General features: G+C 51.9%; 1 protein-coding gene across 5 annotated transcripts in view; it reads left to right on the forward strand.

Moving 5' to 3' along the window:
* Positions 1-27662, forward strand: part of utrn (utrophin) — a 770758-nt gene that overhangs the window by 142223 nt on the left and 600873 nt on the right. For all 5 annotated transcript variants that reach the window (XM_072507465.1, XM_072507476.1, XM_072507484.1 and 2 more), the window contains exon 4: positions 3547-3639. In XM_072507465.1, coding sequence (XP_072363566.1) covers positions 3547-3639 — 93 coding nt within the window. The remainder of the gene's footprint in view (positions 1-3546; positions 3640-27662) is intronic.

Genomic DNA, 27662 nt, shown 5'->3' on the forward strand with positions numbered 1-27662 from the left:
GCCCTCCTTCTCGCCACCTCCGCACTCCAATCCTGATACACTCGTATCACCGCATTCTCCCATCTACTACTTCGTACCTTCTTGGCCCATCTCAGAACCACCTCTCTGTCATTGAAGCGGTGAAATCGCACGACCATCGCCCTAGGTGGTTCTCCAGCCTTTGGTCTCCTCGCAGGGACCCGATGGGCCCCTTCCACTTCCAAGGGGCTCGAGGGGGCCTCAGCTCCCATTAGCGAGCATAGCATCGTGCTCACGTAAGCCCCACCGTCAGCTCCTTCCACTCCCTCGGGGAGACCCAGGATCCGGAGGTTCTTTCTCCGTGATCTGTTTTCTAGGACTTCAATCCTTTCGGTGCACTTCTTATGGAGCGCCTCGTGCGTCTGCATTTTGACCGCTAGGCCCAGGATCTCGTCCTCGTTGTCAGTCACCTTCTGCTCCACCACACGGAGCTCTATCTCCTGGGCCTTTTGTGTCTCCTTAAGCCCCTCAATTGCTTGTAGCATCGGGGCCAGCACCTCCTTTTTTAGCAGCTCCACACACCGTCTTAAGAATTCATCCTGGTCCGGTCCCCATGTTGCCTGGGCTCCCTCCGCTGCCATCTTGCTCCTTTCTTCCTTCTGCCACTGCCCTCGAGGATTCTTCGAGATCTGGCCGCCGCCGCCGATATTTTTCTTTTCCGCTGGGGGGGACTCCCTGTTGCCTCACCCCACACCCGGTTTCGTCCCGAAAAAATTCCCCGTTGGGGTTCTTAAAAGAGCCCGAAGGTCCGTTCGAGCTGGAGCCGCCGAAAGGTGCGGCTTAGCTGGTCATCGCCGCAACCGGAAGTCCATTTCTTGTTTTCATGTGTCACTGATTGGGCCGTTTCTTGTTTTCATCTGTTGCTCTTGGAAGTGTCGGGTGTGGTTCCACGAGTGGTCATTCTCTGTATGCCTCTAGTTAGTCAGCTCGGAATACATCAGTGCTGTTATCATCTGGACTCCACCCCCAAAAATGAGAAATTTGGAGTTTCCTCTTTCCACCCCCCCCCCCCCCCCCCCCCCAACTTCCCATGAGAATGCTTTTCGTACTCTGACTGTTGCTGCATGTAAGATCCACTAACTGGGCAACTCACACTAAACTTGGCATCTCATTGGTCTGGTTTGGCTCCGGCCCAAGCTGAGTACTAAAACTAAAGTGCTTAATTTTGTTCCGGTGACGGCGGGCGGGAGGCAGCCGCACAATGGAGGGCTCCCGTTCGGGAACGGCATTTTCGGGGCTTTAAGCCCGGTCCCAGGGTCCACGGAGGCAACAAAAGCAGGGAGAAGGCACCGAGGTGGCAGAGTGAAGGCACAGTGAAGAAAAATGTCGAGGGTGAGCAAAAGAACGTCCGTAAGGAAAACAGCTGAAGGTCCGTCGGGGAGTGGAAAGGTCACCAAGGAAAATGGAGGCTAGAGCACCAGGGGAGGCCGCATTGCTTACGGCTGCAGAAATAACTTCGGTGATGGCTGCGGAATTCGAAAGGCAGTTTACAAAATACATGGAGACAATGAGGAAGGAGATGAAAGGTTTTGAGTGTGCTGGTGGAGGAGGCGATTTCCCCGGTGACGAAGGCGGTGGCGAGTGCAGTGGCGGAGGTGCGAGAGCAAGGAGAGGCGCTGAAGGAAGTGGAGGAGACGTTATTACAGCACAGTGATCAACTTGCCTCGATGGGGAAGATGACGCGGAAGGTGATGGACATTAACAAGGATCTGCGAGGAAAAATGGAAGACCTGGAAAACAGATCCAGGCGACAGAATTTGAGGATTGTGGGACTGCCCGAAGGAGTTGAAGGACCGAGGCCGACTGAGTATTTTGCCGCGATGCTGGCGAAACTATTGGGGGAGGGGGAGGATCCCTCCCGATATGAACTGGATCGGGCTCATCGGGCGTGGAGGCCTGTACCAAAGGCGAGTGAGCCGCCAAGGTTAGTGACTCTGTGCTTCCGTAGGTACAGTGTGAAGGAGAAGGTCCTGAGCTGGGCCAAGCAGAAGCGGGTGGTGCAGTGGGCTGGAGCTGGTATACGTGTATACCAGGACTTTACGGTGGAGCTGGTGAGGAGGTGGGCTGCCTTCAGCCGGGTGAAGAGGGCACTGTACATTAGCAAGGTGCAGTGCGGCATTGTATATCCAGCGAAGCTGAGGGTGACTTATAAGCTCAGGGACTTTTATTTTGGAACGGCGGAAGCAGCGGAGGAGTTTGCGAAGGCAGAAGGACTGTGGCAGAACTGAGAAATTGAGAAATGGCCATGTGCTGATGTAACCTCATGACTGTATTTTCTTCTTTTTTGTTTCACTGCGTGCGGGTGTATGGGCTAAAGGAGCCAATGTTGTATATATTTGGACAAGGGAAGTGATGGGAGGGGGGGGGGGGGGGGGAGGAGGAGGAGAGTGGACTCTATAGGTCAATGGTGACCATGAGCGGTCCCGGACTCCTTTTTCTCCTTTGTTTTTTTGTTGCCATCGTGGGAGGGTTAGTTTTATTGATGCATATATTGACAGGTGGGCCGTTGTTCAGGGTGGTGGCAGGATGGGATCGTTGGTATTGTTAATGGGATTGATTTTGTATTTGTTACTGTTTATGGGTGGGGTGTAAATTTTGAAGGAAAATGTGAAAATGGAGAATAAAAACATAAAAAATAAAAAAAAGTGCTTAATTTCAAATCTCTGCTGGGTATAGACAATGAAAAGTTAAAAGATGTGAATATAATGTATTTAATGTAGTAGCCAATGCCCTTGATGTTTTATTTGATGAGAGTAACCAGTTGTATTTATGCGTATCTTCAATGTAGTAAAACAATCGAAAATGAGAAGTGAAGTTAGGCAGCAGGCAGTGCAGGAAAATTGGGCAGGTACCACATACTAGGTCAGTGAAATTAGGCTTGACGCTGGCTCATTGTGATCAATTTACTCAGCACAAACTGGACACTAAACCAGTGAATTTCCTGAGCTGTTGGGGAAATGCCGTCAGGTTCTGGAATGACTGTTACACCGTTGCTCTGTCAACCAGCTGGCTGAATTGAAATAAACTATAGGATTAATTTTTAATGTTTTAGTGCAAATCATTAACTTTATGCTAACAGGAATTTGCCAAATCAAAGACCTGCTTTGAAAAGTGAGTTTTCACCCTGGAAATGACTACGGTCAACAGTGGCAAAGAGGACTTGCTCAGTTATCACGGCTCCTTCTGCTTGTGCACTTGTCAGGCTGTTTCCATAATAATACTTTACAGGATGCTGGGAATATTATGTCTCAATTCTAAATAAAGTGGGGGTGAGAAAAGATATTTTTGTTTGTTCATTATTTTTGTTAAGAACTTCACTTGACCCTGCATTTAGAAACGGCTTTGCCCAGTCATTTAAAAATCTGCTTTCATCAATGAAAACATGTGTAAATGAACCTACATATTTCCTCTGAGATGCAGCTGTGATATGGACATTGATGAATGCAAGCCTTGAAGACTATTTCAAACAGTGACTCTGCAGCATGTTGTTTAAAAATGGGAATTTTCTGAACTGAGTTTCTGTTGCAGGGAGGAAAGATACCAATCAAGGATCTGTTTACTGATCTCCGAGATGGCCGAAAACTCTTGGATCTTCTGGAAGGACTCACGGGAAATGTGTTGGTTAGTTTTCATTTTAGTAACTGTGCACATGCTGTATATTTAATACAAAACACTTTCTACTGTGAAATCTTTATTTAAATATTTTTTATTTAAACAGGCATTGAATTTCTGCTCTCTACCTTAGAGTTAGATCATGCTTCAAAGCTTCAAACCCCAATACCTTATGGTACAGATAATTTTAGATGGAGGCAGTTTTGTCCTGTCGATTAACACACATGAGAGCTATGTAGAGAATGTACAAATTTCCTTGACAACTGTGACTTTATTGACCATTAATCCTTGCCTGACTATATTAAAGTTGAAAGATATGGGTCGCCCTTGGACTGCTCAATAGGATTTTTAATGTTAATATTTACATTTGTACTGAAGATATTAAAGTTTTTGTGTTTATATCAAAGGTATTTTGCAGCAGCAATAATAACCTTGCTCTGTGCTCCTGCTCCTCCCTGAATTCTCAGTAGAAATCATACACTCTTTAGAGTAATTGGATTGGATTTGTTTGTTGTCACATGTACCGAGGTGCAGTGAAAAGGTATTGTTCTGCGTGCAGCTCAGACAGATCATTCTGTACATGAAAAAAAAAACATAATAGGGAAAACATAAAATACACAATGTAAATACACAGGCATCGGGTGAAGCATACAGGAGTGTAGTACTACTCGGTAAAAAAGATGTGTGAAGAGATCCGATCAGTCCATAAGAGAGTCGTTTAGGAGTCTGGGATGAAGCTGTTTTTGAATCTGTTTGTGCGTGTCCTCAGTCTTTTGTATCTCTTGCCCGATGGAAGAAGTTGGAAGAGTGAATAAGTTGGGTGAGAGGGGACTTTGATTATGCTGCCCCGCTTTTCCAGGCAGTGGGAGGTATAGACAGAGTCATTGGATGGGAGACGGGTTTGTGTGATGGACTGGGTGGTGTTCACGACTCTCTGTGGTTTCTTACAGACTTGGGCTTTGCAGTTGCCACACCAGGCTGTGATGCAGCCAGAGAGGATGCTTTCTAAGATGCACCCTGTAAAAGTTGATAAGAGTTAATGTGGACATGCTGAATTTCCTTAGTTTCCTGAGGAAGTATAGGCGCTGTTGTACTTTCTTGGCCGTAGCGTCGGCGTGGGTGGACCAGGACAGATTGTTGGTGATGTGCACACCTAAGAATTAGAAGCTGTCAGCCACCTCCACCTCAGCCCCGTTGATGCAGACTGGGGTGTGTACAATACTTTGCTTACTGAAGTAATGACCAGCTCTTTAGTTTTGCTGACATTGAGGGAGAGATTGTTGTTATTACACCGCTCCACTGGGTTCTCTATCTCCCTCCTGTAAAACTCATCGTTTTATGAGATCCGACCCATGACAGCTGTGTTGTCAGCAAACGTATAGATGGAGTTGGAGCCAAATTTTGCCACGCAGTCATGTGTGTGTAGGGGGTAAGTACGCAGCCTTGTATTGAGCCCCAGTATTGAGGACTATTGTGGAGGAGGTGTTGTTTATCCTCACTGGTTGTGGTCTATTGTTCAGGAAGTCGAGAATCCATTTTCAGAGGGAGGAGCCAAGTCCTAGGTTATGGAGCTTTGATATGAGCTTGGCTGGGATTATGGTGTTGAAAGCGGAGCTGTAGTCAATAAATAGGAGTCTGATGTAGGCGTCCTTGATGTCGAGATGCTCCAGGGAAGAGTGTAGGACAAGGGAGATGGTGTCTGGTGTGGTTGCGGTGGTATGCGAATTGCAGTGAATCTAGGCATTCTGGGAGTATGGAGTTGATGTGCCTCATGACCAAACTCTCTAAAGCACCTCACTACGATCAATGTCAAGCCCACTGGACGACAGTCATTGAAGCACGTTGCCTGGTTCTTCTTTGGCACCTCTGTGGCTGATAAACCTTCAATTTATTTTAATCCACTCCCCGTTAGAAAAAATAATTCCTGGGTTGATTTCCTCTCCAAAGACCAATTGATACTGAGTACTATGACTAGGGACAGGTTCAGTGTTTGGTCATGTTTTCATTGTTTTTCACTCAAGTTGTTTATTTTTTTGTCCATTCACTTATTCTCTTTGGCTCCAGTCCTGAAAGTGCTGCCTTTTGCTGAAATTCAGTTCTTTCAAGGCTGATGGGTTCCAATACTATCTCAGACAGCATTCTTCATGTGTGAATCTAAACAAGTGAGCACTGGTGATCTATTCTTCTTCCCTTTGAGGCACTGGACAAACATTCTCACGATCGGCTGGAGAAGATAGAAATTCCATCTCGGGAACTATTCAGATCTCTGCCTCATCCACAATTCAGTCTGTTGGATCACCCCATATCATTGAACCATAGCCAAATTACAGCACAGATAGGGGCTATTCAGCCCCACCGTGTATGTCCTGGCTGTTAAAAAAGAAACTAACTTGCAGATCTGCTTGCTGTTGCTTATTTTTAAAAAGTCAATTTGGTAATTCTGTTTTAAAGTTGGTTAATTTCTGTATTCACTGTGCTCATTTGAGTTATCTAGGCAACTGCTTTGCTTTCTTACAGTTCTACACTGCCTTTTGTACTTTTTTCTGACTTCAGCTTTACTTTAGCTGTATATTTTCCTTTATGGTTCCTTGTTTCCCAACCCTTGAAATATGTGTGTATCAAACATTTTGGGTACCTTGACCTTTGTTTTTGTTGGTGTGAAAAGGAATAAAGAGTTTTCCAAACCAGATAACATGTGTGATTACCATTTCATCACCTCAGATTCAGTACTTGTTCTAGATTGATAGAGTGAATTTAAAGCAAAACCATGGGAACAGTTTTATGGCTAAAGCAAGGAAAGGCTTGCGGAACCCTGCACGTATTTTGACTCATAGTGAAGCACTTGAGCAGTTTTTACTGGTTTGATCATATTGAGGAATGTTAAGTAACTACTGCACATACTGAAACCAGAAAATACTGACAATCACAGCTGGTCTGAAAGCATCTGTGGAGAGAGAAGGGAGCAAATGTTTTGAGTCTGGATGACTGAAGACTCAACGTTGCAACGTTAGGCAACATACCATCCTGGAGTCTCTTTTGCAACCACAGAAAAGTTTATCTGTTCCCCATACAATTGAATCCCCTATGACTGTTGTATTTCTATGCCTTATGCTCCTCTCCTGTGCAGTAGAGCCAACCGTGGTGCTAGGAATTTGACTGCTGCTGTTGTCCTCTGAAAGGACATTTCTCTCAACAATATCCAAAATGGGACTTCCGGTTGCGGCTATGCAGAGTTCAGGCGCACGTTCGGCAGCTCCCGCTTGGAATGGACTTTTGGGCTCTTTTCAGGGCCCCCAATGGCATTCTTTCGACATTTCCCGGTGTGGGAAGAAGACTGCAACATTCCCCTGACAGTGTATGGCTTGGACCAGGAGCGGGGCGACTAAAAAAGGGGTGGTGAAGCCAAAGAAAGTGCGAGGGAAGAAGAGCAAGATGGTGGCGGATGGGGACCAGGCAGCGTGGATGCAATGGGCGCAGGAGCAGCAGGAGATTATCCAGCGCTGCTTCAGGGAGCTCAAAGTGGACCTGCTGGAGCTGATGAAGGCTTCTATTGATAAGCTGCTGGAGACCCAGATGGCCCAGGGGGTGGCGATCCGTGAGGTCCGACAAAAGATCTCAGATAACGAGGACGAGATCTTGGGCCTAGCGGTAAAGGTGGAGGCGCACAAGGCGCTCCACAAGAAATGGCAGGAGCGGTTCGAGGAGTTGGAGAATCGGTCGAGGCAGAAGAATCTGCGGATCCTGGGCCTCCCGGAGGGGCTGGAGGGGTCGGACGTGGGGGCCTATGTGGTCACCATGTTAAACTCGCTGATGGGAGCGGGGTCCTTTCAGGGGCCCCTGGAGCTGGAAGGGGCCCATAGAGTGCTGGCGAGGAGGCCCAAGGCTAACGAGTCGCCGCGGGCGGTGTTGGTGCGGTTTCATCAGTTCGCTGATCGGGAGTGCGTACTCAGGTGGGCCAAGAAGGAGAGGAGCAGCAGGTGGGAGAGTGCGGAGTTTCGAGTATATCAGGACTGGAGCGCGGAGGTGGCGAAGAGGAGGACCGGGTACAACAGGGCGAAGGCGGTGCTGCACAGGAAGGGGGTGGAGTTTGGCATGCTGCAGCCGGCGCGTCTGTGGGTCACCTACAAGGACCGGCACCATTATTTTGAGTCCGCAGAGGAGTTGAGGGCCTTTGTTCAGGCCGAGAAGCTGGACACAAACTGAGGGTCGGGTGGGGGGTCGGGGGTAGGGATGGTCGGGGATTGCTGTTGTTGTGTTATATTTTGAGGGGGGGTTCTTTGTTCTTGTTCAGTTTTGGTTCGGTGTGAGTGGTTAGGGTGGGTTGGGCACTGTTTTCGTTGGGTCTGTCGGGTGGGCTCTTGGAGGGGGGCAAGTAAACGGAGTAGGGGGTGGATGGCCGGTAGGGGGGATGGGGCCCCGCGGGGGAGGGTGAGGTCCGAGTCGGGGGTGAGGGGACTGGGCTTGTAAAAGGAGCTGCGACAGAGGAGGCCGGGCCGGACAGGTGGAAAGCGCGGGCTTTTTCCAGTGCTGAAGGCTGGAGGGTGCGGCGCCTGGGCGGGGAAGCGCGGGGATGGAAGGGGGGGGGATGGAAGGGGGAGGCGGAGAGCCTGCTGGTGGGTAATGGAGGGGGAGGGGGAAGTCCCACAATGGGAGAAGTCGAAGGAGTGGCGGGAGCGGCCGGGGTCAGCAGGAGTTAGCTGACTTGCGGGAGTGCAATGGGGGGAGCAATGCAGCTAGGAGGAGGCCTAGCTGGGGTTGGGGGGGGGGGGGGGGGGGGGGGGGGGGGGGGGGGGGACCGGGTTGCTGCTGGTATGGTCAAGGGGGAGCTGGAGCGAGTAGAGGGTGTTGGGACGGGGGTCTGCCGCCGTGGGGAACGGGCCGGGCGTGGGGCGCGGGCGCGTGGCTGGCCGAGGAGGGGTCGGCAGGGGAGGGGGGCGGGCAGCCCCCTGATCCGGCTGATAACCTGGAACGTAAGGGGGCTGAACGGGCCAGTTAAGTGGGCCCGGGTGTTCGCACACCTGAAACGGCTGAAGGCGGATGTGGTCATGCTCCAGGAGACACACCTGAAGGTGGCAGACCAGGTAAGATTGAGGAGGGGGCGGGTAGGCCAGGTGTTTCATTCGGGGCTGGATGCCAAAATTCGGGGGGGTGGCGATCTTGGTGGGAAAGAGGGTGTCGTTCGAGGCGTAGAGCATTGTCATAGATTATCATAGAATTTACAGTGCAGAAGGAGGCCATTCAGCCCATCGAGTCTGCACCGGCTCTTGGAAAGAGCACCCTACCCAAAGTCAACACCTCCACCCTATCCCCATAACCCAGTAACCCCACCCAACACTAAGGGCAATTTTGGACACTAAGGGCAATTTATCATGGCCAATCCACCTAACCTGCACATCTTTGGACTGTGGGAGGAAACCGGAGCACCCGGAGGAAACCCACGCACACACGGGGAGGATGTGCAGACTCCGCACAGACAGTGACCCAAGCCGGAATTGAACCTGGGACCCTGGAGCTGTGAAGCAATTGTGCTATCCACAATGCTACCGTGCTGCCCCAATGTGACAGACAATGGTGGCAGGTACGTAATGGTAAGTGGTAAGCTGCAAGGGGAAAGGGTGGTGCTGGTCAACGTGTACGCCCCGAACTGGGACGATGCGGGTTTTATGCGGCGCATGTTGGATCGGATCCCGGACTTGGAAGTGGGGGGCCTGGTAATGGGGGGGGTGAGAGAGACTTTAACATGGTGTTGGATCCGGCACTGGATTGCTCCAGGTCTAGGACGGGTAGGAGGCCGGCGGCGGCTAAAGTGCTGAGGGGGTTTATGGACCAGATGGGAGGGGTGGACCCATGGAGATTTGCAAGGCCAGGGGCTCGGGAATTTTCATTCTTCTCGCATGTTCATAAGGCTTATTCCTGGATTGACTTTTTTGTTATGAGCAGGACGCTGATTGCGAAAGTAGAGGATACCGAGTACTCGGCGATAGCCATTTCAGATCACGCCCCGCATTGGGTAGACCTGGAGGCGGGGGAGGAGAGGGACCAGCGCCCGTTGTGGCGCTTGGAGGTGGGGCTGTTGGCGGACGAGTAGGTGAGCGAGCGGGTCCGAAGAAGCATAAAGAGATACCTGGAGGCCAACAATAACGGGGAGGTCCGAGTGGGGATGGTCTGGGAGGCGCTGAAGGCGGTGGTTCGAGGAGAGCTGATCTCCATTAGGGCCCACAAGGAGAGGAGAGAGGAGAGGGAGAGGCTGGTGGGGGAGATGGTGAGGGTAGACAGGAGGTATGCGAAGGTGTCGGAGGAGGGACTGTTGAAGGAGAGGCGTAGCCTCCAGGCCGAATTCGACCTGTTGACCACCAGGAAGGCGGAGGCGCAGTGGAGAAAGGCCCAGGCGGCGATTTATGAATATGGGGAAAAGGCAAGTCGGATGGAAATGGCTGGCACGAGGCGACATAGCTTTAAACTGAGGGGTAATAGATATAGGACAGAGGTCAGAGGTAGGTTCTTTACGCAAAGAGTAGTGAGGCCGTGGAATGCCCTACCTGCAACAGTAGTGAATTCGCCAACATTGAGGGCATTTAAAAGTTTAATGGATAAACATATGGATGATAATGGCATAGTGTAGGTTAGATGGCTTTTGTTTCGGTGCAACATCGTGGGCCGAAGGGCCTGTACTGCGCTGTATCGTTCTATGTTCTATGCTGGCGCATCAGCTTCGGAAGCGGGGCGCAGTTAGGGAGATTGGGGGTGTTAAGGATTGAGGGGGGGGGAAAGAGTGCGGAGTGGGGTTGGCATCAATGGGGTCTTCAGGGACTTTTATGAGGAACTGTATTGGTCCGAGCCCCCACTGGAGGAGTGAGGGATGGGCCGCTTTCTGGACCAACTGAAGTTCCCAAAAGTGGAGGAGGAACTGGTGGCGGGATTAGGGGCCCCGATTGGGTTGGAGGAGCTGGCCAAAGGGAGAGGGAGCATGCAGGCGGGGAAGGCACCGAGGCCTTTATCAAAATACATTGATTATGGGGCATTGACACCAGTACTGGGGAAAGTGGGAGCCACACCAATCTTTGAGCCACGCATTCATCTCTGTAATCTTTATTGAGCCTATGCCAATCAGGTAATAGTCCAGAGATTTCAACTCCTCTTTCAATCTCGTCTCTTAGTCAGGCGTAGTCTGGTGTCTGTGTGCTCCTTTCTGCATGTGGGTTTGCATCCTCTCTACCTATATCGTGCTCCGTAAATTCACCAGCTGGCTCAGCTTTCTAGTAATTAACACCTATTTGAGCGAATAGTAAATTAGGTTCTAGTGTGAATTTGGTGCACGGAGGAAAGAATCATAGGATCCCTACCGTGCAGAAGTAGGCCATTCAGCCCATCGAGTCCTCACTGACCCTCCGATAGAGCAGCCTATCCAGGCCCAATCCCCTGCCCTATTCCTGTAACGCCACTTAACCGTTGGACACTGAGGGGTAATTTAACATGGCCACTCCATCTAAGCTGCACGATGATCACGCCTCTTAGAATAGGGTCATTGTTTTGCTCAGCCATGAGGGACAGAAGATGTGACCATGAGTGGGACAGGTAAAGGGATTGCGCAGACAGTAGTGGAGCTGCTTCAGTGTTTGCAATGGTCAAACAGGTTTAAGGGGCTCACGACCTGTGCGGACAAAAGCGAGGCTGGCAAGGTGGATGAACAGACTAGCCAAGGCACCATGGTTTAAGGAGCTATTCAAGCAGGGGGGAGTAAATAGGAATGCAGTGGTAGTAGTGGACAGTATATTGAGGGGAATTGACATTGTTGTCTCCAGCAAAGAGCGAGACTCCAGAAGGCTGTGTTGCCTATCCGCTGCCAGGGTTCAGGAGGTCTGCTCAGGGCTGGAGAGGAACTTGCAGTGGAAGTGGATCCAATCATTATGATTTATATAGGTACCAATAATCTGTACTTGCTGAGCCATGTGCAAGCCAGCCAGGGGCTGGTTTAGCACAGGGCTAAATCACTGGCTTTGAAAGCAGACGAAGGCAGGCCAGCAGCACGGTTCAATTCCCGTACCAGCCTCCCCGAACAGGCAGTGGAATGTGGCGACTAGGGGCTTTTCACAGTAACTTCATTTGAAGCCTACTTGTGACAATAAGCGATTTTCATTCAAATTGGCACCGGGCAAATAAGATTAGAGTGAATAATGGGTTCAGAGACTGGTGTGGGAGAAGTGGCTTCAGTTTCGTGGGCACTGGCACCAGCATGGGGGCAAAGTAGGAGCTGTACCATTGGGGAAGTCTACACCTGAAATGTGGTGAGGCAAGTGTTCTTGCATATATACATAGAAAATATGTGCAGGAGGAGGCCATTTGGCCCTTTGAACCTGCACCACCATTCAATATGATCATGGCTGATCATTCAAATTTAGTATCCCACTCCCGCTTTCTCTCCATACCCCTTGATCCCTTTTGCTGCAAGGGCCACGTTCAGTTCCCTCTTGAATATATCCAATGAACTGGCCCCAACAGCTTTCTGTGGGAGAGAATTCCACAAGTTCACAACTCTGAGAGAAGAAGTTCTTCCTCATCTCAGTCCTGAATGGCTTACCCCTTGTTCTTAGACTGTGACCCCTAGTTCTGGATGTGCCTGTCCAGTCCCACCAGGGCAGCACGGTAGCACAGTGGGGCAGCACGGTAGCACAGTGGTTAGCAAAATTGCCTCACAGCTCCAGGGTTCCAGGTTCGATTCCCGGCTTGGGTCACTGTCTGTGTGGAGTCTGCACGTTCTCCATGTGTGTGCGTGGGTTTCCTCCGGGTGCTCCGGTTTCCTCCCACAGTCCAAAGATGTGCAGTTTCGGTGGATTGGCGATGATAAATTGCCCTTTGTGTCAAAAAGGTTAGGTGGGGTTGCTGGGTTACGGGGATAGGGTGGAGGTGTGGGCTTAAATGGGGTGCTCTTTCCTAAGGGCCAGTGCGGGCTCGATGGGCCAAATGGCCCCCTCCTGCACTGTAAATTCTATGATATGTTTCTATGTGATTCCGTCTCTAACTCCAGTGAGTACAAGCCCAGTTGATCCAGCCTTTCTTCAAATGTCAATCCTGCCATCCTTTTAAAAAATAAATTTAGAGTACCCAATTCATTTTTCCAATTAAGGGGCAATTTAGCGTGGCCAATCCACCTACCCTGCACATTTTTGGGTTGTGGGGGCGAAACCCACGCAATCACGGGGAGAATGTGCAAACTCCACACGGATAATGACCCAGAGCCGGGATCGAACCTGGGACCTCAGCGCCGTGAGTCTGCAGTGCTAACCCACTGCGCCATCGTGCTGCCCAATCCTGCCATCCTGGGAACTAGTCTGGTGAACCTTCGCTGGACACCCTCAATAGCAAGAATGTTCTTCCGCAAAGTAGGAGACCAAAACTGTGCGCACTATTCAAGGTGTGGCCTCGCCAAGCCTCTGTATAACTGCAGCAGGACATCCCTACTCCTATACTCAAATCCTCTCGCAATGAAAACGCATTTTATTCAAACTTGTATCAAAGGTAGGTTACAGCAAATAAACACCCCGGGAAACACTCTTCCCAACAATACAGTTTGTACAGATTTTTCTCCTTTTTCATCCCCCCCCCCCCCCCTCCCCAAACCCCCCACCCCCCCTGCGACGAACAGCTCCTCAAACATGGTCACAAACATACCCCACCTTTTCTCAAACTCCGCTGCTGAGCCCCTTAACTCATACTTTATTTTCTCTAACCGCAGGAAGTTGTACAGATCACCCAACCATGCTGCTACCCCCAGTGGCGATGCCGATCGCCACTCCAGCAAAATTCATCGCCGTGCAATCAGAGAGGCGAAGGCCAAGACATCGGCCGTTGTCCTCTCCATGAGCTCCGGCTTCTCTGAAACCCCAAATATCGCCACCAAAGAGTCCGGGTCCACTCCCTCCTCCACTATCCTGGCTAAGATCGAAAATCGCCACACCCCTCGATTTCAAATCAAACCCCGAGTGAAAAACCTGCCCGACCCACCCCTTCCTTAACCTAACCTGGTCCTTCACACGGAGGTGTGTCTCCTGCAAAACGACAACCCCCGCTTTCAAGCTCCTGAGGTGCGCAAACACCCACAACCTTTTAACCGGCCCATTCAGTCCCCGGATGTTCCACGTTACCAACCTCTACCGTCCGTCACCTTCCCCACTTAACTCCTGCCCGTTTAATTCCACTCTGTACCTAGCCCATCCCAGATGGCCCCTTTCTTCGCCCTTGACCATGTCATCTCTCACCCCGTGCCGCGTTGCAGAACCCCCCCCCCCCACGCTTTTCCCCTTCCCCTTCTTCCCCCCCCCCCCCCCCCCACACTTCCCCTTTTCCCCCCTCCCCCCGGCCACACTTCTTGGCCTTCTCCCTCACCACCTCACTTCCGTTCACCAGCATAACCTGCTAGCGCGGCTGCCCCTGCCCAAAGGCACATCCTAAGAACTCTTTCTCCCCTGCCCCCCCCACTCCTCAGCTCAAAGAAGAAGGCCTCCTGTTGGCCTTACCCTCCCCACCCAAACAAGGACTTCTGAATTCCAGGATTGCCTTCTCCAAAAGCAAACAAACAGATGTTAAACATATACAGTCCCATTAAATAGGAGGGGGGATGGGAACATCCATCCCCACATAAACTTTTCACCCATACAACTCCTTACAATCTCAACATTGAACAGAATTCTTTCACCCCCCCCCCCCCCACCCCACCCCCAAAAAAGGCGAAAAACCCCCAATCCCTACACCCACTTCAAACATGCTCCCGACCATTACATAGTGCCAGCACCCCAGTTCCCAAGCATTGTCCACTCAGTTCTCTCCCAGTTTATGCTCCTCAATGAAGTCTTCGGCCACTTCTGGGGTCTCAAAAGAATATTCCCGACGTCCGAACATCACCCATAATTTCGTCGGGTAGAGCACTCCAAGCCTGATCTGCCGCCGGTACAGCACCGCCGTGGCCTTGTTGAAACCTGCCCGCCGCTTTGCCAACTCTGCTCCGATGTCCTGATAAATCCGACATTATTTCCCTCCCAGTCGCAGCTACGGTTCTCCCTGGCCCACCGTAGCATTTTCTCTTTCTACACAAATTTATGGAGTCTCACGATCACCGCCCGCAGCGGCTCCCCAGCTCTAGGCTTTTGCCTCGGAGACCTATGCGCTCGGTACACTTCAAGTGCCTTATCTAGCACCCCTTCTGCCACCAGTCCTGCCAGCATCCTCGAGACGTACCTCGTGGCACTCACCCCTTCCACTCCTTCTGGCAGGCCCACTATTCGCAGGTTCTGTCTTCTCGAGGTATTCTGCTCCTCAACCTTTGCCCTCAGCGTTTCACAAAGGTCTCCTAGGAGCCCCACCTCCGTCTCCAGAGCCACCACGCGATCGCTGTGGTCCGAGATCACTCCTTCAATCTCCCAAATCTGTGACCCCTGCACCTACAAATACCTCTCCATCCGCTCCAAAGTACTCTTCAGGGGTGCCACAGCTTCTGCAATGGCCTTTGCATTATCCTCACGCATTTCTTTCCTCTGTTTATGGAATTCCTCCTTGATAAAAGTCATCAATTCCTGTATCTGGGGCCTTACAGCTTGCCCCTCCCCCGCCTGCTGGTTGAGACTGTCTGTGACTGTTTCAACTTTCCAGCCAAACCTCTCACTGTTTTCTGCCAGGTCCGGTGATCAGAAGACATACTATTCCAGGGGTAAACTACTCCTCTAACATTCACCTACGCCTTTTCATCAAAATTCCACCCGGATCTGAGTAAAAAGAGCCCTTTTCTGTCACTTTGAGCAGGAACAGCCCTTTATGCGACCAATCACTCCATAGTCACAAGCAGAAGTCCCATTTGCCAAGTATTTGCCAAATAATAAGCCAGCCTGTCCAAGTCACCCTGCAGCCTCTTTGCATCCTCCTCACAGCACACACTGCCACCCAGCTTAGTGTCGCCTGCAAATTTGGAGATATTGCATGCAATTTCTTCCAAATCATTAATGCATACTGTGAACAGCTGGGGTCCCAGCACTGAACCCTGCGGTACCCCACTAGTCACTGCCTGCCACTCTGAAAAATACTTGTTTATTCCCACTCTCTGCTTTGTGTCTGCCGACAAGTTCCGTATCCACTTAATACATTATGCCCAATACCATGAATCTTACTTTTGCTCACTAATCTCTCATGTGGGACCTTGCCAAAAGCCTTTAGAAAGTCTACATACGTTTTGTATGCCTCCTCTTTGGCTTTAACACTATTCTTGATTTTCCTTGTTGTCCATGGTTGAGCCACCTTCTCCCTCTTACTTTTGTGCCAGACATTGGTGTACAATTGTTGAAGTTCATCCATGTGTTCTTTAAATGTCTGCCATTGCCTATACACCGTCAACCCCTTAAGTATCTTTTGCCAGCTTATCCTAGCCAATGCATGTCTTACACCATTTAAATTAACTTTCTTTCAGTTAAGGACCCTGGTTTCCGACTTAACTGTGTCACTCTCCATCTTAATGAAGAATCTACCATATTATGGTCACCATTCCCTAAAGGGTCTTGCACCACAACATTACTAATTAATCCTCACTCATTGCATAATACCCAGTCTAGGATGCCCTGCTCTCTCTAGTTGGTTCCTCAACATATTGGTCGAGAAAGTCATGCCTTGTACATTCCAGGAAATCATCTTTCCATTGCAATGATACCAGTTTGATTCGCCCAATCAATATGCAGATTGAAGTTACCCATGATAACTGCTGTACCCTTACTGCATGCATCTCTAATTTCCTGTTTGATGCCATCCCCAACTTCAAAACTACTGTTTGGTGGTCTGTACACAACTCCCACTAATGTTTTTTGCCTTTGGTGTTCCACAGCTCCACTCATACAGATTCCACATCGTCCAGGCTAATGTCCTTCCTTACAATTGCATTAATCTCTTCTTTAACCAGCAATGCTACCTCACCTCCCTTTCCTTTCCTTCTATCTTTCCTGAATATTGAATACACCTGGATGGTGAGTTCCCATCCTTGGTCACCCTGGAGCCAGGTCTCTGTGATCCCAATTGCATCATGTCCATTAATTTAAAAAAAAATATATATATTTTATTGAAATTTTTCATTCACAATTTTTTACCCCTTACACATCAAACATAAAGAAAATCTAAGAGTACAAGTAACATGATAACTACAATCTAATAAAGAGTAACTAACTAACATGGTAACCTAACCAAATAACATAAAATTAAACTCCCCCCCCCCCCCCCCCCCCGGGTTGCTGCTGCTGGTCATCTATCTTCCCTCTAACGTCCCGCTAGGTAGTCGAGGAACGGTTGCCACCGTCTGGTGAACCCTTGAGCCGATCCTCTCAGCGTAAACTTAATCTGCTCCAGTTTTATGAACCCCGCCATATCGTTTATCCAGGCCTCCACACCGGGGGGTTTCGCTTCGTTCCACATGAGTAAAATCCTACGCCGGGCTACTAGGGACGCAAAGGCCACGACATCGGCCTCTTTCGCCTCCTGCACTCCCGGCTCATCCGCAACTCCAACTAAAGCTAACCCCCAGCCTGGTTTGACCCGGACCTTCACCACCTTCGAGATCACTCCCGTCACTCCCCTCCAATACCCCTCCAGTGCCGGGCACGACCAAAACATATGTGTGTGGTTTGCCGGGCTTCCGCCGCACCTCCCACACTTGTCCCCCACTCCGAAGAACCTGCTCAACCTTGCTCCAGTTATGTGTGCTCTGTGTAGCACCTTAAATTGAATCAGGCTAAACCTGGCACACGAGGAGGAGGAATTTACCCTGCTTAGGGCATCAGCCCACAGACCCTCCTCTATCTCCTCCCCGAGCTCTTCTTCCCACTTTCCTTTCAGTTCGCCCACCAACTCCTCCCCCTCTTCTCTCATCTCTCGGTATATCTCTGACACCTTGCCCTTCCCGATCCACACCCCCGAGAGCATTCTATCCTGGATCCCCTGTGTCGGGAGCAATGGAAATTCCCTCACCTGTTGCCTTGTGAACGCCCTCACCTGCATATACCTAAAGAAATTTCCCCGGGGCAGCTTATACTTTTCCTCCAACGCTCCCAAGCTCGCAAACGTCCCGTCTATAAATAAATCTCCCACCCTCCTAATTCCCAACTGGTGCCAGCTCTGGAATCCTCCATCCATCCTCCCTGGGGCAAACCTATGGTTGTTCCTAATTGGGGACCCCACCAAGGCTCCCAGCACACCCCTCTGTCGCCTCCATTGCCCCCAAATATTTAATGTTGCCGCCACCACTGGGTTCGTGGTAAATTTTTTTGGTGAGAACGGTAGTGGCGCCGTCACCAGCGCCTCTAGACTCGTCCCTTTACAGGACTTCCTCTCTAATCTTTTCCACGCCACTCCCTCTCCCTCTATCATCCATTTGCGGATCATCGCCACGTTGGCGGCCCAGTAGTAGTCGCCCAAATTCGGCAGCGCCAGTCCCCCTCTGTCTCTACTACGTTGTAAGAACCCCCTCCTTACCCTCGGAACTTTCCCTGCCCACACGAAGCTCGTGATGCTCCTGTCTATTTTTTTAAAGAAGGCCTTAGTGATCAGTATAGGGAGACATTGGAATACAAATAAGAACCTCGGGAGGACCATCATCTTAATTGCTTGCACTCTGCCCGCCAGTGACAGTGGCTGCATGTCCCACCTCTTGAAGTCCTCTTCCATTTGTTCCACCAGTCGTGTCAAATTAAGTCTGTGCAAGGTTCCCAGCTCCTGGCGATCTGAATCCCCAGGTACCGAAAGTTTCTTTCCACTTTCCTTAGAGGCATGCCTTCTATCCCTCTACTCTGGTCCCCAGGGTGTATCACGAAAAGTTCACTCTTCCCCATGTTAAGCCTATATCCCGAGAAATCTCCGAACTCCCTCAATATCTGCATGACCTCTGTCATCCCCCCCACTGGGTCCGTCACATACAACAGTAGGTCATCCGCGTAGAGTGACACTCGGTGTTCTTCTCCCTCTCTAATCACCCCTCTCCATTTTCTGGAGTCTCTCAGCGCCATGGCCAGTGGTTCAATTGCCAACGCGAACAGTAATGGAGATAGCGGGCATCCCTGTCTTGTTCCCCTGTATAGTCGGAAATACTCCGATCTTTGCCGACCCGTGACCACACTTGCCGTTGGGGCCCCATAGAGGAGTTTGACCCAGCTAACAAACCCGTCCCCGAACCCGAACCTCCTCAGCATCTCCCAGAAATACTCCCACTCCACCCTATCAAATGCCTTCTCTGCATCCATTGCCGCCACTATCTCTGCCTCCCCCTCTGCTGGGGGCATCATTATCACCCCTAATAGCCGTCGCACGTTGACATTTAGTTGTCTCCCCTTTACGAATCCTGTCTGGTCTTCGTGCACCACCCCCGGGACACAGTCCTCTATCCTCGATGCCAGCACCTTTGCTAGCAATTTGGCGTCCACATTTAGTAGTGAAATAGGCCTATAGGACCCGCACTGCAGCGGATCTTTATCCCGCTTCAAAATTAGCGATATCGCCTCCGACATTGTCGGGGGTAGAGTCCCCCCTTCCCTGGCCTCATTAAAAGTCCTCACCAACAGCGGGGCCAGCAAGTCCACATATTTTCTATAAAATTCCACCGGGAACCCATCTGGTCCCGGGGCCTTCCCTGCCTGCATGTTCCCCAGCCCCTTGGTAACCTCATCCACCCCAATTGGTGCCCCCAGGCCTTCCACCTCCTGCTCCTCCACCCTCGGGAACCTTAATTGGTCCAAAAACTGCCGCATCTCCTCTTTTCCCTCCGGATGTTGGGACCTATAAAGTCTTTCGTAAAAGGTCGTAAACACCTTGTTTATCTTCCCTGCTCTCCGCACTGTAGCTCCCTTTTCGTCTCTAATTCCCCCTATCTCCCTCGCCGCTGTCCTCTTTCGCAACTGATGGGCCAACAGGCGACTAGCCTTTTCCCCATATTCATATCTCATCCCCTGTGCCTTCCTCCACAGCACCTCCGCCCTCCTAGTGGTCAGAAGGTCGAACTCCGTCTGGAGTCGTCGTCTCTCCCTGTATAGTCCCTCCTTCGGGGTCTCCGCATATTCTTTATCCACCCTTAAAATCTCCCCCAGTAATCTTTCCCTTTCCTTGGCCTCTGTTTTCCCTTTGTGGGCCCTGATGGAGGTCAGCTCTCCTCTGACCACCGCCTTTAGTGCTTCCCATACCACTCCCACTCGGACCTCCCCGTCGTCATTGGCCTCCAGGTATCTCTCGATACATCCCCGCACCCTTCCACAGACTCCCTCATCTGCCAACAATCCCACATCTAATCGCCAGAGTGCACGCTGCTCCCTCTCCCCTCCTAGTTCCAGGTCCATCCAATGTGGGGCATGATCTGAGATAGCTATGGCTGAATACTCAGTTTCTTCCACCTTCGAGATCAACGACCTTCCCAAAACAAAAAAATCTATCTGGGAGTACACCTTGTGAACATGGGAGAAGAAGGAGAACTCCTTGGCCTTCGGTCTAACAAATCGCCATGGATCCACTCCACCCATTTGGTCCATAAACCCCTTAAGCACCTTGGCCGCTGCCGGCCTTCTTCCGGTCTTAGATCTGGATCTATCTAACCCTGGGTCCAGCACGGTGTTGAAGTCTCCCCCCATTATCAAGTTTCCTACCTCCAGGTCCGGTATACTTCCCAGCATCCGCTTCATGAATCCCGCATCATCCCAATTCGGGGCATATACGTAAACCAACACGACCTCCGTTCCCTCCAGTCTGCCACTCACCATCACATATCTGCCTCCACTATCTGCTACAATGCTCCAAGCTTCGAATGATACCCGTTTCCCCATCAGTATGGCCACCCCTCTATTCTTTGCATCCAGCCCTGAATGGAACACCTGTCCCACCCATCCTTTCCTTAACCTAACTTGGTCCGCCACCTTCAGGTGCGTCTCCTGGAGCATAGCCACGTCTGCCCTCAGTCCTTTCAAGTGCGCGAACACTCGGGCCCTTTTAATCGGTCCATTTAGGCCTCTCACGTTCCACGTGATCAGCCGCACTGGGGGGCTACCTGCCCCCTTCCCGTGTCGACTAGCCATCACCCTCTCTAGGCCAGTCCCACGACCCGATTCCGCGCTCCCACCCGTTCCCCAGGTGGCGCATTCCAGCCCCGACCACCCTTTCTTTAGCCAGTTCCTCTTCGATTTCTGCAGCAGCAACCCAGTTATTCTCTCTTCCCCCCCCCCCCCCCCCCCCCCCACCCCCCGCTAGATCCCCATCTAGCGTGATTGCTCCCCCCATATTACATCCGAAAGTCAGCTGACTTCAACTGACCCCGGCTTCTCCTGCTCACTCCTTGACCCCCCCGTGTGGGGAACTCCCATCTACCTTGCGCCTATCTTTCCGCCACCACCTTTCTGGCGCGGGAACAAGGACAGTAGGCCCCATATTCTCTGTAGCTGTCCCGCCCCTTGTGGCGCAGCTCCCTCTCCCGCCCCACTCTCATTCCTCATCCCCCGCCTATGTCTCTTCTTTCCCCCCACCGGCGCCCACATTTCTTAGTGTCCCCCCTTCCCAATTTACATCTCTATATACATCGACAGTGACATTTCCTTCTAATATCAGTCCCTCAGTTCCGATCCAGTTTCTCGTCTTTAATAAAGGTCCATGCTTCTTCCGCCGTTTCGAAGTAGTGATGTCTCTCCTGGTACGTGACCCATAGTCGCGCCGGCTGCAGCATCCCGAACTTCACCTTCTTCTTGTGTAGCACCTCCTTGGCTCGAATAAAACTCGCCCGACTTCTCGCCACCTCCGCACTCCAATCCTGGTACACCCGTACCACCGCATTCTCCCATCTACTACTCCGTACCTTTTTGGCCCATCTCAGAACCACTTCTCTATCATTAAAGCGGTGAAATCGCACGATTGTTGCCCTAGGTGATTCTCCCGCCTTTGGTCTCCTCGCAGGGACCCGATGAGCCCCCTCCACTTCTAAGGGGCCCGAAGGGGCCTCAGCTCCCATCAGCGAGCTTAGCATCGTGCTCACGTAAGCCCCGCAGTCCGCTCCTTCCACTCCCTCGGGGAGACCCAGGGTCCGAAGGTTCTTCCTTCGTGCTCTGTTTTCTAGGGCCTCTATCCTTTCAATGCACTTTTTGTGGAGCGCCTCGTGCGTCTGTGTTTTGACCGCCAGGCCCAGGATCTCGTCTTCGTTATCCGTCACCTTCTTCTCCACCACGCGGAGCTCTGTCTCCTGGGTCCTTTGTGCCTCCGTAAGCCCCTCAATTGCCTGTAGCATCGGGGTCAGCACCTCCTTCTTAAGTAGCTCCACACACCGACTTAAGAATTCGTCTTGATCGGGTCCCCATGTCGCCTGGGCTTTCTCCGCCGCCATCTAGCTTCTTTTTTCCTCCTGTCCCTATCGTCGAGGATTCTTCGCGATGTAGCCGCCGCCGCTGCCGATATTTTTCTCTTTCGTTGGGGGGGACTCCCTGTTAACTCACCCCATACGGGTTTCGTCCTGAAAAAACTCCCCGTTGGGGCTCTTAAAAGAGCCCGAAGGTCCGTTTGAGCTGGAGCCGCCGAAACGTGCGGCTGAGCTGGGCATCGCCGCAACCAGAAGTCCATCATGTCCATTAATGATTGCTTGCGCAGTTAATTCATCAACCGTATTGCAAATGCTCCTCGCTTGAGACCCAGAACCTTCAGGCTTGTTTTTTTTTAACATTTATTGCCCTTTTAGAATTATGATGTAATGTGGCCCTTTTTGATTTTTGTCTTTGGTTTCTCTGTCTTCCACTTTTCCCCTTACTACCTTTTGTTTCTGTCCCCACCTTACTTCCCTCCGACTTCCCGCATCGGTTCCCACTCCCCTGCCACATTAGTTTAAACCCTCCACAACAGCACGAGCAAACACTCCCCTTAGGACATTGGTTCCGGTCCTGCCCAAGTGCAGACCGTCTGATTTCTACTGGTCCCATCTCCCCCAGAACCTGTTCCAATGTCCTAGGGGGAATGTTTGCTCATGCTGTTGGGGAGGGTTTAAACTAATGTGGCAGGGGAGTGGGAACCGATGCGGGAAGTCGGAGGGAAGTAAGGTGGGGACATAAGCATTGGTCCCGGTCCTGCCCAAGTGCAGACCACCTGATTTCTACTGGTCCCACCACCCCCAGAACCGGTTCCAATGTCCCATGATTTTGAATCCCTCCATCTTGCACCATCCTTGAAGCCACGTATTCATCTTCGCTTTCCTGCCATTCCTATTCTGACTAGCACGTGGCACTGGTAGCAATGCTGAGATTGCTACCTTTGAGATCCTGCTTTTTAGTTTAACCCCATATTCTCTAAATCTCTAAATTCAGGTTGTAAGACCTCATCCCATTTTTTACCTATATAATTGGTGCCTATATGCACCACAACAGTTGGCTGTTCACCCATCCAGAATGTCTTGCAGCTGCTCGGGGACATCCTTGATCCGTGTACCAGGGAGGCAACACACCACCCTGCGACTCGCCTAACGAGGGTAATGGAGAGGGGCTTGAAACTAAATGGGGAGAGCGGGGGGAGGAGATATAAAGCTTGGGTAGATGTAACAAATTAAGAGGTACATTCAAGGCATCATATCCTCATATGTTAGCAGGGCGGGACAAGGAGGTAAAATCTAAGAATACACCGATAGTCAAAACTAGATGTTACGAAGATAACAAGACAAACCTAAAGACTGTGTCTGAATACGTGCAGCGTTCATAACAAAGTAAATGAATGGACAGCGTGCATTGAAGTAAATATTATCTGATAGCCATGACAGAGACATGGCTGCAGGATGACAAGGATTGGTCCTGTAGAGCTATCTGACATTCAAGAGGTGTTGTATTGTTGATCAAGGATGGCATTGGTACATTAGTAAGAGTTGACCTTGGTTCAGGAGATCAGGATTTAGAATCAGTTTGGGTGGAGATGAGAAATAGTAAGGGAAAGAACTAACCAGTGGGAGCAGACTACAGGCCCCTAAACAGTAACCACAATGTAGGACAAAAAAGAAGAAATGTTGGATGCTTATGATGAAGAGAAGACAATAATCATAGGTGAATTTAATCTACATATAAACCAAAAAAATCAGATTGGCAGAAGTAGCCTGGATGAGGAGTTGATCGAATGCTTTCGAGATAGTTTCTTGGACGAGCACATGCTGGAACTCACCTGAGAGCAGGTTATATTAGATTAATGCCAGGAAGTCCAAGAACGGTTGCCACCGCCTGAAGAACCCTTGCACCGATCCCCTTAAGGCGAATTTCACCCTCTCCAATTTAATAAACCCCGCCATATCGTTGATCCAGGATTCCACGCTTGGGGGCCTCGCATCCTTCCACTGAAGAAGAATCCTTCGCCGGGCTACCAGGGGCGCAAAGGCCAGAATACCGGCCTCTTTCGCCTCCTTCACTCCCGGCTCCTCTGCAACCCCAAATATTGCGAGCCCCCAGCCCGGTTTGACCCTGGATCCTACCACCCTCGACACCGTCCTCGCTACGCCCTTCCAAAATTCCTCCAGTGCTGGGCATGCCCAGAATATATGGGTGTGGTTTGCTGGGCTCCCTGAGCACCTAACACACCTGTCCTTGCCCCCAAAAACCGGCTCATCCTTGTCCCGGTCAAGTGTGCCCTGTGCAGCACCTTAAACTGTATGAGGCTGAGCCTCGCGCACGAAGAGGAAGAGTTCACCCTCCCTAGGGCATCTGCCCACGTCCCCTCCTCGAACTCCTCCTCCCACTTACCTGTCAGCACCTCCATCGAGGCCTCCTCTTCCTCCTGCGTCACCTGGTATGTTGCCGAGATCTTCCCCCTCTCGAACCCATGTCCCCGGGAGCACCCTGTCCTGTACCATGTGTGGCGGCAGCAGCGGGAATTCCACCACTTGCTGCCTGGCTTAAAGAAGGCCTTTGGGATAAGAATGGGGAGGCACTGGAACAGGAACAAAAACCTTGGGAGCACCGTCATCTTGACTGACTGCACCTTACCTGCCAGGGACAGCGGCAACGCGTCCCACCTCTTAAACTCCTCCTCCATTTGCTCCACCAGCCTCGTGAAATTAAGTCTATGCATGGCCCCCAGCTCTTGGCCACCTGGGCCCCCAAATACCTGAAGCTCCTCTCCGCCCTTTTTAGTAGGTGCTCGTCAATTCCCCTCTCCTGGTCCCCTGGGTGAACCACGAACAGCTCGCTCTTCCCCATGTTGAGCTTGTACCCTCAGAAATCCCCGAAATCCCTGAGGATCCTCATTACCTCCGGCATTCCCCCCACCGGGTCCGCCACATATAGCAGCAAGTCGTCCACATAGAGCGACACCCTATGCTCCTCCCCACCCCGCACCAGCCCCCTCCAATTCCTCGACTCCCTCAGTGCCAAAGCCAGGGGTTCAATCGCCAGTGCGAAGAGCAGGGGGGACAAGGGACACCCCTGCCTCGTCCCTCGATGCAACTAAAAGTACTCAGACCTCCTCTTGTTGGTAGCCACACTTGCCACCGGGACGTCGTACAACAGCCTAGCCCACCTGACGAACCCCTCCCCAAACCCGAACCTCTTCACCTCCCACAAGTACCCCCACTCTACCCTATCGAAGGCCTTCTCAGCGTCCATCGCCACCACTATCTCCGCCTCCCCCTCCCTCACCGGCATCATAATAACGTTCAGGAGCCTCCGGACATTCACGTTCAACTGCTTCCCCTTCACGAACCCCGCCTGGTCTTCGTGGATGACCTGCGGCACACAATCATCAATTCCCGTGGCTAAGACCTTCGCCAGCACCGTGGCATCTACATTTAACAATGAAATCGGCCTGTAAGACCCACACTGCAGGGGATCCTTGTCCCGCTTCAGGATCAAGGAGATCAGTGCCCGGGACATCGTCGGTGGCAACGCCCCCCCCTTCCCTTGCCTCATTGAAGGTCCTAACCAGCAACGGGCCCAACAGGTCCACATATCTTTTGTAGAATTTGACCTGAAAACCGTCCGGCACTGGTGCCTTCCCCGCCTGCATGCTCCCTATCCTTTGGCCAGCTCCTCCAACCCAATCGGGGCCCCTAATCCCGCCACCAGTCCCTCCTCCACCTTCGGGAACTTCAGAAGGTCCAGAAAGCGGCCCATCCCTCCCTCCCTCCAGTGGGGGCTCGGACCGATGCAGTTCCTCATAAAAGTCCCTGAAGACCCCATTGATGCCACTCCACACCACACTCTTCCCCCCCATTCTTAACCGGCCCGTTCAGCCCCCTTACGTTCCAGGTTATCAGCCGGATCAGGGGGCGACCCGCTCCCCTCCCCGTCAACTAGCCATAACCCTTCCTCGGCCAGCCACGCGCCCGCACCCCACGTCCGGCCCGTTCCCCACGTCGGCAGACCCCCGTCCCAACACCCTCTACTCGCTCCAACTCCCCCTTGACCATTACAGGGGCAAACACAGTCCCCCCCACCCCAGCTAGGACCCCTCCTAGCTGCATTGCTCCCCCCATTGCACCCCGCAAGTTAGCTGACCCCGGCTGCTCCCGCCCCTCCTTCGATTCCTCCCATTGTGGGACTTCCCCTCCTCCATTACCCACCAGCAGGCTCTCCGCCCCCCCTTCCATCCCAAGTGCGGGAAAAAACCCGCGTTTCCCCGCCCCGGCCCTACCCCCTCCAGCCTTCAGCGTGAGAAAAATCCCGCGCTTTCCACCTGCCCGGCCCGGCCTCCTCTGTCACAGCTCCTTTTACATGCCCAGTCCCCTCACCCCCGACTCGGACCTCACCCTCCCCCGCGGGGCCCCATCCCCCCTACCGGCCATCCAACCCCTACTCCGTTTACTTGCCCCCCTCCAAGAGCCCACCCGACAGACCCAACCAAAACAGTGCCCAACCCGACCTAACCACCCACACCGAACCAAAACTGAACAAGAACAAAGAACCCCCCCCCTCTCAAAATGTAACACAACAACAGCAATCCCTGACCATCCCCACGCCCGACCCCCCATCCCGACCCTCAGTTTGTGTCCAGCTTCTCGGCCTGAACAAAGGCCCACGCCTCCTCCGGGGACTCAAAATAATGGTGCCGGTCGTTGTAGGTGACCCACAGACGTGCCGGCTGCAGCGTGCCAAACTTCACCCCCTTTCTGTGTAGTACCGTCTTCGCCCGGGTGTACCCGGCCCTCCTCTTAGCCACCTCCGCGTTCCAGTCCTGATATACTCGAACCTCCGCATTCTCCCACATGCTGCTCTTCTCTTTCTTGGCCCACCTGAATACGCACTCCCGATCAGCGAAGCGATGAAACCGCACCAACACCTCATGCGGCGGCTCGTTAGCCTTGGGCCTCCTCGCCAGCACTCTATAGGCCATTTCCAGCTCCAGGGACCCCAGGGAGGACCCCGCTCCCATCAGCGAGTTTAACATGGTGACCACATAGGCCCCCACGTCCGACCCCTCCGGCCCCTCCTGGAGGCCCAGGATCCGCAGATTCTTCCGCCTCGACCGATTCTCCATTTCCTTGAACCATTCCTGCCATTTCTTGTGGAGCGCCTCGTGCGCCTCCACCTTTACTGCTAGACCCAAGATCTCGTACTCGTTATCTGATATCTTTTGTCTGACCTTGCGGATCGCCACCCCCTGGGCCGTCTGGGTCTCCAGCAGCTTATCAATAGAAGCCTTCATCGGCTCCAGCAGGCCCGCTTTGAGCTCCCTGAAGCAGCGCTGGATAACCTCCTGCTGCCTCTGCGCCCACTGCATCCACGCTGCCTGGTCATCGCTCGCCGCCATCTTGCTCTTCTTCCCTCGCACTTTCTTTGGGTTCACCGCCACTTTTTTAGTCGCCCCGCTCCTGGTCTAAGACATACACTGTCGGGGGAATGTTGCAGTCTTCTTCCCACACTGGGAAATGTCGAAGAAATTCCGTTAGGGGCCCTGAAAAGAGCCCAAAAGTCCGTTCCAAGCGGGAGCTGCCGAATGTGCGACCTAGCTCCACATAGCCGCAACCCGAAGTGTCCTGGACTTGGATTTCAAGAAGGCAGTTGGTAAGGTGCCACTTCAAAGGTTATTGCGAA

The sequence above is a fragment of the Scyliorhinus torazame genome, chromosome 1, assembly GCF_047496885.1.
Source record: "Scyliorhinus torazame isolate Kashiwa2021f chromosome 1, sScyTor2.1, whole genome shotgun sequence".
NCBI lineage: Eukaryota > Metazoa > Chordata > Chondrichthyes > Carcharhiniformes > Scyliorhinidae > Scyliorhinus > Scyliorhinus torazame.